This window comes from Dendrobates tinctorius, unplaced genomic scaffold, assembly GCF_039654945.1.
Source record: "Dendrobates tinctorius isolate UK_male_01 unplaced genomic scaffold, ASM3965494v1 ptg000035l, whole genome shotgun sequence".
In the NCBI taxonomy this organism is placed as follows: Eukaryota; Metazoa; Chordata; class Amphibia; order Anura; family Dendrobatidae; genus Dendrobates; species Dendrobates tinctorius.
Window position 1 is genome coordinate 61,208,771 of NW_027361703.1, and position 12,932 is coordinate 61,221,702.

At 43.9% G+C, this 12,932-nt stretch overlaps 1 protein-coding gene across 8 annotated transcripts in view; it reads right to left on the reverse strand.

Moving 5' to 3' along the window:
• The window catches only part of KIF21A (kinesin family member 21A), a 247,369-nt gene that overhangs the window by 58,410 nt on the left and 176,027 nt on the right, over positions 1–12,932 (reverse strand). For all 8 annotated transcript variants that reach the window (XM_073573526.1, XM_073573524.1, XM_073573519.1 and 5 more), the window contains 3 exons: positions 11,586–11,780; positions 11,398–11,499; positions 496–661 (listed from right to left, as the gene is read on the reverse strand). In XM_073573526.1, coding sequence (XP_073429627.1) covers positions 496–661; positions 11,398–11,499; positions 11,586–11,780 — 463 coding nt within the window. The remainder of the gene's footprint in view (positions 1–495; positions 662–11,397; positions 11,500–11,585; positions 11,781–12,932) is intronic.

Sequence of the window (12,932 nt, forward strand, 5' to 3'; positions counted from 1 at the left end):
TAAACATTTCATGTGATCTTTAAAATAAAAGCAGAATAGATGCTGTATAAGGTTTCCTTCAAAATTACACATTTTTTATTTATTTTTCTAAATACAAACTGAATTGGATGTTACAACAGTATGTTACGTTTTGATGAAAATGCTGGGTATGTCGACTTCATCATAGACTATAAACATCAGCCCACCACCCGCTCACAAAAAAAAAATTGAAAATACATAAAAATGCTATTTCGTGAATTGATCGTAAACTTTTCTTTCCTCAATCTTTAAACCCATAGAAAACCAGGTTAAGAAAAAAGAAAATGCCATGTATGAAATACATGTATATGTAAATAGAGAACCTGACTTGTAAAAAAATACTGTATGTAATCAGATCTGTGCAGGCACTTACAGCATTTATTCAAATAAACCTCATCAAAATATTTTTTTGCATTTATAAAACATGCCAAAAAAGCTATCATGCAAAATTAGTGATTGCTTCAACTTGGTACCAACCTTGCAAAGCATGACCCAAAAGAGCATCGAGTTCAGGGTTCAGCTCTGCCTTTTCCTTTAACATGTGGAATAAAAGCTGATTTTGTGTGGCACTTGTAATTTCAATTTGTTTCAGACGCCCTTCTAGAACTTTAATTTGTGCCTCTCTCTGGGCAGCTTGGAGACCCTACAAGCAAAAATGAAAAATTAAAGTACTAAGGATGTCGGGTGAAACCTACCAAGATACATTTTTGAGATTATAATCAAGCACTCTGTATGTGTTAAGCAATCTCTTTAAACCTGTTACTACTATATACAAAGTATGCTTACATTTGTTCCTGGTAATGATATATGGGACATCAAAAATTTGTTAATTTGCTACATCTGTAATTAGGGGCCAGCTGTTGCACTGGTTGCCGATCCGATACAGAGTTCAATATAAACTCATCACTCTCACTCACAAAGAGCAAGACGTTTCAGAACCACCCTACATTTCCACCCTCGTCTCAGTCTACCACCCTACTTGTGCCCTCCATTTTGCTAATGACCCAAATTAACATCCTGAACAATCCGAACCTCCCACTCCAGTCTCCAATAATTCTTGCTAGCTGTGTCAATTCCTTGGAATACACTACCCAGCGTTAAGGGTTAATACTAAAATCAGAGTTGAAGTTTCGTTTTATCCAATCAATGTAAGGTTTCGTTTCTCCGTTTTTGTTGTTGTAAGATAAATTTTTTATAATTGGCATGGGCTGTCTTGAAACCAGACTGTTTCCATCAGGTGCAAGATAAGGGGCTCGGGGGGGGGGGGTGCATTGCTCTGAATATGCCATTATACTACTTTCTACTTTCTATTTGGATACGGACATATATGTAGTTTCCGGTTTTCTTGCAATATTTGGCGCGCAACGTGGGGCCCCTGAATAGGGACGCCTCTGCCCCCGGAGGACAGCAAGACAAAGGACCCTCGGAGCGGACACAGGTGTTGGAAAATTGGGACTGATCACCCCCCACAACCACGGTAAGTTGGCAGTTACACTGTTCAGACTGACCGTTGGTGTGGTTTTCCTATGCTTGTTGCTGCAAAGAGGATCTGAGGTTTGTCCCCTGGTGGGGTGATTCATGGGTGGAATCATATAGAGGTGTAGTCCCGTTAGGGGCTCAGTGCTCGAACCGTACCTCATAAGGGACGGACACCCCGGATTGACCAGTGATTGTGACTCTCTTTATAGTCAAAATATCCTGAATTCCTGATTATTATTAGTATTGGGCGTGGTCATGTGATCGAAGACTGGGTAGGATACGTAACTCAGGTATATATAGAAAGATATATATAACCAGAGGTGTCCGGAGGGATAGTCTGAGACGCCCTCCTCCTTTCACTGAGTACCGCGAATTTTGGGCTTCCCAGAGGGGGTTGACCCGGTGGAACAAACGGAGACGGCTGCTCCAGTATTGTGCACAACTGAAGTAAGGATATTTAGCTCTAAAGGAGAGAATTATGTTTCTGTGGAAGAAAAAGAAAAGTTTGGAATTGTGTGAAGGATCAGATACTGTTAGTCTTATGATTCAAAGACGAGGAAAGAAATGTGTCAGGAATGCAGGAAAAATATTTTCGATTCTGGGATTTCCTAAGGGCGGGAGGTTGCAGCCTATGCTATGGGATGAAGGAGTTAAAAGGTTGACTGATGATGTATTACTTAAAGGCGCTGAGGAATTCCGTGGCTTGGCACATGAATTGTATAATGAAGGTTATGTGGAAATTGAACAGCAAGTGAATTCTGATTGTTTCTGTTACTGCTATGTTGAAGAAGGAAAAATTGTCTATTATTATGGCAAAGACGGAATGTATTGTGGTTCAAGAAAGAGCTGTGAGAATGTGATTGGTTACGAAGGAACTAAGATTGATATTAATGTGTAAGGGAAATAGTTAAAAGTGATGATTTGAAAGAAGAGGTCTCCCTGCTAGATGACAATTGTACAAGGAGATCGAGAGTCGCAGCCCCCACCTCTGCTGACGGCACCTATTATCATTGCTAGTGGTTGAGTGTCCACCCCTTCCATTTACCAGCTACAGAGAGGAAAAAAAAAAAAAAAAAGAGCAAACAGCAGCCTCTAGCCCCCACCGCAGCTGCGAGCACACAGTGTGCCCTTCAGCCCACACAGCAAACTATGCCCCCCCTCGACTTCAGCTAGTGGGAACCCTGCTCCTCAGCCCCTCCCTGCTAATTCTCATTACTGCTCAGTTTGTGATCTCTCTCACATGTCCAGTAAATTTACTGGGGGTAGATTAATTATCGCAGTTAAGACCAGTACCCCTCAAGCTGTTAGCTTGGGATAGCACCTCTGATGCTGCATATGTGTCAAAAAAATTTATCTAGGGGGGAATGTTAAGGGTTAATACTAAAATCAGAGTTGAAGTTTCGTTTTATCCATTCAATGTTAGGCCTCTTTCACACATCAGGTTTTCGCCGTCAGGCGCGATCCGGCGCTTTTGACAGAAACCGGATCCGGCGAAATGCAATGCCGGATCCGGTTTCCCCCCCATTGACTTGCATTTGCGCCGGATGGCCATGCGTTTCATCCGGTTTTCGCCGGATCCGGCAATGTGTCGCGATCCGGCGTCTGGAAAAAACGTCTACTGTAACGTTTTTTGTCTCCGGCGAAAAAGCCGGACACGCCGGATCCGGCGCGTCCGGCTTTTTCACACAATGAAAGCCTATGAGCGCCGCAATGCGCCGGATCCGGTTTTTTGGTCTGAGCATGCTCAGTAGCTCTGCCCACAAGACATATATAAAAGCAAGACAGTGGGACCCACAGCCACACCCAACATGCCACCCAAGCCAAGAACCAGGAGAAGGCAGCAGACATCTGCAGCACCATCAGCACCACCACCACCCCAAATGGAGCAGCAAATGGAACATGCTGAGGAGGGGAGTCCAGAAGCAGATGAGAGACGGTAATTATCAAATCCCCCATTCCTCCAAACTAGGGCCATGGAATATCAAGATATTCATTGGCCCTTTGTTTCTCTTTATTCAACAGCCGCCAAAGAGATGCAGCAGCAGCAGCAGCAGCAGAAATGGCATCACTGGCAGCAGCAACAGCAGCAGCAATACCCACAGCCATGGAGTCTGGCCATCAACAGGACAGCACATCTTCTTCTGGGAGCCCTCCCTCGCATCGTCAGCGTTTGACGGTAAGTTTTTATTTCCAAAATCTCTGTAATATATGTCTATTCATTGACTTTTATTTCAAAACAGGAATCACAAGATGAAGAGGAGCTCCCAGAAGAAGAAGGAAGGGGTGGACAGACACCTGGAGTGGGCTCACAATTGGTAAGTTTTTGGCATCAAACGCAGAAACACAACATCACACTACACACAACACATAGAAAACAATGTTCTGCAGACCACACACAGCAAACAAATGCCTACATCCAAAGACATAACATTTTTTGTTTTCTTCTCTAGTATTCCCAATCTGGTGCTCGGCCAAGAGGTCCTCGCAGTGCCTCCCAGGGTCGTCGGCGACAGCAACGCGGCGGTCACCAGCGTGTAAGTATAAATATTTTTGCTTTGTTTTTTTGCACTTTTTATTTCATTTCTTTTGTGGAGGCTAATTATGTTATTTTTGTCTTTTTCTTTAACGGCCTTCACAGCGTGCTCCCAACTCTGACGGTGAGGATGGAGGGATTGATGTGGACCGCCTCATCGATCTCGTCAGAGAAAGGGAGCCGCTCTGGAATATGGCTGACCGCCGCGACGCTGACCTGATAGTTACCCGACGACTCTGGGAGGAAATCTGTTCTCTCCTTGTGGGCCGCTGGGAGGACCTCGAAGCTCGGGCCCAGATTAAAGAGCGTAAGTATATACAGTACCGGTTGCTTGATGTAAACCAGTGTTTCCCGAACTCCAGTCCTCGTGGTCCCCACGGATCATGTGTTCAGGATTTCTATTTACTATGGAAATCCTGAAAACATGACCCCTGGGGACCATGAGGACTGGAGTTTGTGAAACACTGATGTTGTATACTAACCACTCCTTTCTCGTTTCAGGGAACAGAATTGTGAATCGGTGGCGGTCTGTGAGGGATCGTTTCAAGAAGGAGTTCAATAAAGAGATGCGGGCCCCGAGTGGATCTGGAGGACGCAGGAGCAAGTACAAGTACGCACAAGCCCTGTCGTTCCTCCGGGAAACAATGCTCACCAGAAGGTAAATATTACACACCACATGTGAAAAGAATGTTAGATGTAATTTTTTTTTTTCAGCCAGGGCCATACCATGTCAGTATTTTAATTGTTTTTTTTTCTCTTTATTACACAGCACGGTGAGCAGCACTCGGGAGCCTGCACGATTGGACCCTTCTGAGGCGATCCCTGAGGAGACCGGCACCGAGGGACACTTCGACCGCCCCGGTACATCTGCACCTTCCCAGCCTTCCCACACATTTGACCCATCTGTCCCATCGACCAGCACAGGAGCATCGTGGCCACCTACATTACATGAAGCTGCTGGTGAGGAGATCGCTTTCCCTTTACCCCACCCTTCTGCCCCTGCCACCTCTAGTACACCTGCGGGTACTGGGCGGCAGCAGCAGAGGGGTCAGGAAAAGAGTTATGCGCAAGAGTTCTTGCATCTGAATGCATCTTTCCAGAACTGTCTCAAAGTCTTGTCAGAGCAAATCTCCGCAGGCTTTCAGCAGATCAACTCCAGCATTCTGGAGGTGAAGACACTTCTGCAAACCATGCATTCAGAAGCAAGATCTTCGCCAAACCACACCTTTTTCAGGTCTGTTGTGGAGCGCATGGAAACGCTATCTCCTACCCAGCAGATGCATGTAATGCATTCGTGCCACGGTGCTCTACAGCAGGTTACCTCCCAACCTCCACCTCCCACCACTGTAGTTCCTCCACCTGCACCCCCTCCAGCCACTTTCCATCCTTCCCCTCCTATTACATCTGCACCCCCTCCAGCCACTTTCCATCCTCCCCCTCTTATTACATACCAGCAACCTCACCAGTACCAGCAACCTCCCCAGTACCAGACATCTCCCCACTTCCAGCAACCTGCCCCGTACCAAACTCCTTCCCCGTACCAAACTCCTTCCCCGTACCAAACTCCTTCCCCATACAACTTTCCATCAACATCATCTGCTCCTACAGTCCCTGCCCAACCCTCCACTCCACCGCCCACCACCTCTTCTGCCTCCCACATGTCCACCCATTCTGTAGCTTTTTCCACACCATCACCTCTAACTGTTCCTTCCCCACCACGATCCCAGTCCTCTCTCCACACACACCCAGTGTCGAAGTGTCCCGCAGCCCCTCCAGCAGTATTTCCACCCCACAGTACACAGATTTGTAATGTGTGTTTTTTGTAATAAAAATGCCCATTGGGTTTAAAACCTTTATTAAAAAAGTTTTTTGCACTTTAAAAACATTTTACAAAAAAAAAAAAAAAAATTTAAATAAAAGTTAAATTATCGTTTCACAATGGTTGTCTGTCATTTCTTTCTGCGGCGAACTATGTTTTAAAAAAAGGTTAAATACAGGGTATTTCAAAGGTAAAAAGGTATTCAAAACCAGGTATATAACTGTGGGTAAATTTTAGCTTTTTGCCACAGTTGTGTTCCTGGTTGTGTTTGAAGCAAAGTATTTCACCTAAAAAGTTGTGTTTATTGTTGGTGATTTCCTACCAATGTACACAACTTTTGTTAAAAGGTGAAATACTTTGCATAAAACACAACCAGGTACACACCTGTGGCCTAAAGGTAAAAATAGTAAGACCATGACAAGATAGCCAACTTTGGTTGGCAAAGGTATATACTGTTGGTCCAGAAGGTACACAAGTTTAGGGCACAAATCTTTCACACTCTGTCATCCCAGTGTACTCTGCCTTGAGGTGACATAAAGTATAGTGGAAAATTGTCCCTGAAACCGTCACAGAACTTCTAGTGGTAATATTTCCAATGACAACATCCATCTTCGCCAGTAACTTGCTCTTCTCTCCAACCTGCACTTTCTTCTCTACAACCTGTCAAAGAAGGGCTGTAGGAACATGCTATATCTAGTTTTCCAGTAGCCAATCCCGTTCGGAAGGCCACAAGGGTCAATTTTAAAAACCGGATCCGGCGTAATCCGTCGAAAAACGGATAGAAAAACGGATAGAAAAACGGATGAACCGGATGAGACGGATTCGGTTTTGTCTGTCAAGAACAAGACGGATCCGGCAGAAAACCGGATCCGGCACTTCAGGTTTTACAAAACATTTGCCGGATCCGGCATTCCGGCACGACGCCGGATCGCGCCTGACGCCGAAAACCTGATGTGTGAAAGTAGCCTAAGGTTTTGTTTCTCCGTTTTTGTTGTTGTAAGATAAATTTTTATAATTGGCATGGGCTGTCATGAAACCAGACTGTTTCCATCAGGTGCAAGATAAGGGGCTCGGGGGGGGATGCATTGCTCTGAATATGCCATTATGCTGGCAATATTATTGGCTTATAAAGTGAAATGATGCTATTGGTACTTGAGAACCTTGCATAATTAAAGCAAAAGATTATAAAAGATGTGACTAAAATAAAGGGGCTTGGTGATCTGCCTCGATCCTCCCGTACAGAGACCCCTGTCTCCGTGTGGTCATTTGAGTTGCTAGCAACACTGGAATAATTTGGAAATCACTGGCTCAACCGTGAAGGGTTAATTTAGCCCTCCCAAAATAGCTACCTCGACACCAGGACACTTCGATTAATCCCCAATACCCAGTTTTAAGCAAGGCCTAAAACGCATTTCTTTAGACTGGTCTATTGCCTCAACATACTTATCTAACTATCCCTGTTTTGCCCTTATCTGGTCACACACCCTACACGCACTTAATATTCCTCTGTGTCCGCACACTTACTGTATGGTAAGCGGTTCATGCAGCATTACATAAACACCCGATTTATTACATTGATGGCTGGTCAGAACAATTAAAGCAATTGTAATCATCCACCTTTCATGTCTCCTCTATTTCCACATAGATTGTAAGCTTGCAAGCAGTGCCCTTACTTCTCTTGGTATCTGTTGATTTATGTAATTATTATGCTGTAAATGTCTTTGATGGTCTGTACAATTCCCCTCTAAAATGTAAAGTGCTGTGGAATACGTTGGCGCTATAGAAATAAAATACCGAGATCGCTTAGTGAGACGGGGCCTTAAGTCAAGGTGGCGGTCCACTGCTAGGCTTGCTACCAGCAGTCCCAGCCACTTTGCCTTGCGAAGCGCCTCCCCTATGCTGTTGCCTAAAGATCCCCGGGGGCCCGGAGTCTTTCCCTCGATAAAATTAATGTGCAAAGAAGGCAACCACACCTGAGTACTCCAGCTACAGATAATGGAATAGTACTCCTTTTCTATTTTCTTGTCTGTTGGAACTGGGGCCTTGATTAAGAGGGGACTCGGTGGAACACAAAGCCTTGTCTAGAAGGTGAATCCAGTAAGGCCAGGTAGCGGCAACAGTACATTTGAGCAGGAGCTCCCTTACGTTGAGGTTCCAAGGAAACTGAATTACCCTTAGGGCTGAAACACTCTGCAATGATCTGTAGTGAAAGAACTGTGTCTGTGCACATCACCACAGTGAAAGTGCCTTTTCCTGTGAAATAACATCAAGGAAAACATGTTACATGCTACTCCCTGTTTTTTAATGTGTTGTTAAGTAAAGAGGACTTTGAAAGTACAAGCTGGTGTGGCTGTCTCATTCTGAAGACCAAAAGAATTGGCACCACAGTAGGCGCATCAGAAGTGAGTATGAAAATCTACCTTACCGAAAGAGAAAACAGGGTGAAGAATGCCCACAGAAAAAAAGTGCAAGAAAATGAAAAACCTGAAATGAACAGCATATAACTTCCAAAATCGTGGAAGGTGATGCAGATATGACAGTAACTGAAATTGAACAAAATAAAATGGTGGCCAACAGCATGGATCCCAAGATGGAGGCGACCTGTGGTCTGAAGCAGAGAAGTCCATCCCATTGTGGAAGTGGATGGCGCACGAGTGTGCGAAAAGGTGCTCCACCCGTTGGGGGTTTGACACAGAAGAGGGATGTGCTGAAGCTATGGTTCAGCCCAGAATGGGAGAGAGTCGTGTCCCAGAAGAGAGAAACAAGCACAAGAGGCATGGCCGAAGGTGGAGTCGCTGCAGTGACTAGTGTTGCTGTGAGTGCGTCAAAAGGACGGCCTCCAGAACATTGGGCTGAAGAGAAAAAGACCGCACTGAAGCTGACATCGGGGATAGTGTGCAATGAGGCAAGCGGAGGGCAGCAGTGAAAGCACGTGTGAGCGAAATTAACAGTTATCACTTCCGGAGGGTGAAATTGTACCCACAGAGCTAAAGGGCGCCTGAAATTTTGTGCTGTAGATTTTATTTGCCACACTATTTATCTAGACACAGAGGTACAGTAAAATTATTTGTTTGTCCAGCTGCAGAGTAGAATTATTTTTCATGCACACAGCTCGCACAGAGACGGCTGCAGAGTACAGGCAGCAGCTTTTGGCACAGTACTATCACAGACATGGTTGGATAAGAGTAGAAAAATTTGTTTAGACGTACATCACTCCCATCATTAAAACTTTTGGGTTTACACAGTACTATCACAGACACTGGTGCACAGTACACAGATCGTGTTTTTGGAAAACTGTGCCCAAGCAAAACCTAATACTGTCCCCTCACTACAGAAGTGTGCTGTCCCTACGCTGAGCAGAGCAGAAATAAAACAATCTTGAACCATGAGTAACAGGTCCAAGTGGAGGAGGAGGTGGACGTGGCGTAATAGCTGGAAGAGGCAAGACACTATTTTTGTTTTTGTTATTTTTTTGCTTCTTTTTTAGAGGAACTAAGAACATAAAATGAACCAAAAATAAACTAACAAGCTACAACCATGGGGTCGAGATCCAACTGGAGGAGTAGGTGAATGTGGCAGTGTAGGTGGAAGAGGAGGAGGTAGACAACACAGTTCTTTAAAAAAAAATTTTTTTGGGGGGAGGAGGTACTCAAATTAAACAAATGGCAGATATAGTTATTGTCGGGTTGGGTGTGTTGGTATAGTTGTCTAGTTATCCAAATGTATGGATAAGTCCTGTGGGATCCAAGCCTGGTTAATTTTAGGGAAGGAGAGCTTCCCCATGTTGCATGTGAACACACCCCTGCTGTGCTAAACACACATTCCAGTACAGACAGGCATGCCTGGAAAAGTAGTGGCGGCTGGGAACCACGTACTGTGGGACACCACCACAATCAGATTTTTTAAATAGCATTTCAAAGGCCAGTAATTTGGAAATGCTGTAATTCAGGACAATGTCTTGTAGATTGGTATCGAGTATCTCCTCTTTCTCTAGAGGGTTTGGGTCTGGAAAGCTAAACACTTCCATGGGACGGTGTGGAGATGATTGGTGAAAGATGCTTTTGGCACAGTACTCAGTACTCCCACAGATATGAGTTGAAGAGTACACACAGTGGCTTTTGGCACAGTGCTCCCACAGGCAAGTTGTCGAGTACACAAAGCAGCTTTTGGCATAGTACTCCCACAGATATGGGTTGCAGAGTACAAACAGTTGCTTTGGACACAGTACTCTCACAGGCGGGGTTGCAGAGTACACACAGCAGCTTACAGGAACAGTACTCCTGAAGTCGGGGGGTGCAGAGTATACACAGCTTCTTAAAGACACTATACTCCCACAGATAAGGGTTGCAGCACCTTTTGGTACAGTACTCCCACTGAGTCAAGTGCAGAGTACATACAGTGAATCTGTGGCAGAGTGCGCTACCAAACACTGTCCCTCACTATACTTTTCCTGTATCCTTCCCGCTAAGGCCTGTATCACACTTCCGTTTTTGTGTCCGCCAAACGGATCCGTTTCCGTTTTTTTGACGGAAACGGATGCCAACGGATCCGTTTTTAAAAAAATGGATCCGTTTTTTTGACGGATCCGCGGTAACCGTAATGGAAGTCTATGGGACAAAAAAAACGGATCCTGCAAAAAATGGCGGATCCGTTTTTTTACGGAAAACAACGGATTTTGACGGATTTGAAAAAACGGAAGTGTGAAACAGGCCTAACACGATACTGTTCTGTGCACCAGCACAGCTTCATCCCTCTTCAGCCCATAAGGCTACATTTCCACGGTGAGCTTTTGGGGAGTTTTTGATGTTGCAGAATTTCTGCAATATTTCTGTGCCTATTATGTAAATTTGCGTTTTTTTTTTTCATTGCATTTTTAAGTGCGTATATCATCTTTTAGATATCTTTGGCATGTCATGTTTTACATGAAACTGCTTTTCTTTTTTTTTTTGGCATTTGGCTTTAACAAAATTCTACTGATACAGTTATACGCTGATTACATGCGTTATTAGTATAAACACGTGGGTTTTCAACGTGCGGATTTTCTGCAACTAATGCAAATCTATGGGTAAAATCTGCACATAAAATACAGCATATCCGCAAGAGAAATTGACAAGTTGCAGATTTGAAACATGCATGGCAGGTTATTTTACGCTTAGTAAAAAAAAAAGCACAAAGGGCATGCGATGCTATAAATCCCATCCATTTTGCTGAAACGATAAGACACTGCATTTTTTATGCAGTGAAAATACGCAGCACCAAAATTGCATTGTGGCCACACAGCTTAAAGGATCTCGTCTTCCTTGTGCTGATCAACATTGATCCTGAGGAGTGTGAAATGCTCCCTCCCTCCTCTACTGTGTCTGCAGGGACGCACTGTGCAACCATTTTAATAAAGTAAAAAGGCAGCTAAATGACATGAGGTTGGATCCATCCATAACCTAAATGGTAGGTGTCATTCAAATTTAAGAAAAAAAAACAAACAATTTTCTTCTGCTATTTTCCTTACAGATCGTTATGGGCACTTGATATTACAACTATAAAGCGTTACCTTGCTGACAGCCATTGTAAGAAAATGATCAAGGAGGTATCGTGCTTCTGTTAAAGTGGAGGAACTAATTATGGCAGTAACATCCAATGTATCTCCTTCTTCCTAAAAAGAAAATACACCAACATATTTTTAATAAAGAAGAGGAAAAAAATACTAAAGAAAATGTGAAAAAGTCTATAATAGCTTACTTTAGCCTCTTCCATCTGCATAATACTGGCCTGACAGTCGGATATACTGTCATTAATGTAGTCAATATTTGCACTCAATGACTCAATTTCTTCATTCAGACTGTTAAGGTTTTTGTCAAGATCACCCGTTTCCTTCATAATCCGATCCCGTCTTCTTGTAACTCTTTCTTTCCTCTTTGTGAGCTCCTCTCGTTGCTGCGAGGAGATAAAAACAGTACAGTAAAGTAACACAAGCATGTTATAGTATTTGACAATTGTGATCAAATAAAATAGAAAGACAATACAGATAAGGACTTGGCTGCTGCCAAGCTTTTTTATGTTCTCTACAGTTGCTTCAAACAAAATTCATTATGTGCTGAAAATCTGTATAATTTCTGCCAGACTGGAACATAATGAAGAGTATTCTTGTCAAAACAGAACAGAATCCTCTCAGAGGAACATAAGAAAACGTCTTATTTACAGTGTATCTCCAGGCAGATCTTCATAATTAGAACTTCCAGTCTTCTTGCATCCATTTCCTTTCACTTGGTTTCCTCCAATGCAAATTTCCAAGGAGCCTTACACAACAGAGGCCCCAAGTGGAGGAGTACAGTGATTAAAGTCACCTTATTGACAATATACCAGGCTGAATGTTTGGGTGATGACACTAGAATAGTCACCCGACCACAGTGGTCCCTAGACAGGGGAACAGTAACACCAACTTTTCTGGCACAGACCATGAAGTGGCCTGTGCAGGATCTATTGCGGGTGACAACAGATGTGCATGGCATATTTGGCCATTTTCACAGAATCCATCAAATTCCATTAATAAGAAAGAGGTGGAATGTTGGCAAGTAGCACAAGTAAAGCTTGCTACTCGGACACCCCTTTCTGCTCTGCAGGCATTTGCTGACTCTGGCCCTCACAGACGTCCTTGCTCACTCCCCCATTCCCCACTCACATGTCTGCACAGAATACTGAAAAAACTGAAAGGGTGCCTTTAAAATGGGGAACACTTCAGTTTTCTCAAGGTTCTCAAATATCCACCAGTGTCATAAAGAATCCTATTCAATCTTTTTAATCAGGTGTGTTATGTGACGAAATCCTGCTGCTATGAGCAGCAAAACACTTTTGTTTCACTTTTTGATATGCTAATTTGCAAGGATGAGTCTGGCACCCACTCGATTTGACTGACATCTTCGTCACTGTGCCTGGTCATGGCTTTAGTCCCGCAGACGCAAAATGTCTTGTCCTGAAACAACTGGACACTCCATGTTCTACACATAGTGAACTGCGTGCAATCTACTGCCTCTCCCTCTACCCGTACTGCGCGCAATCTACTGCCTCTCCCTCCACCCGTACTGCTCG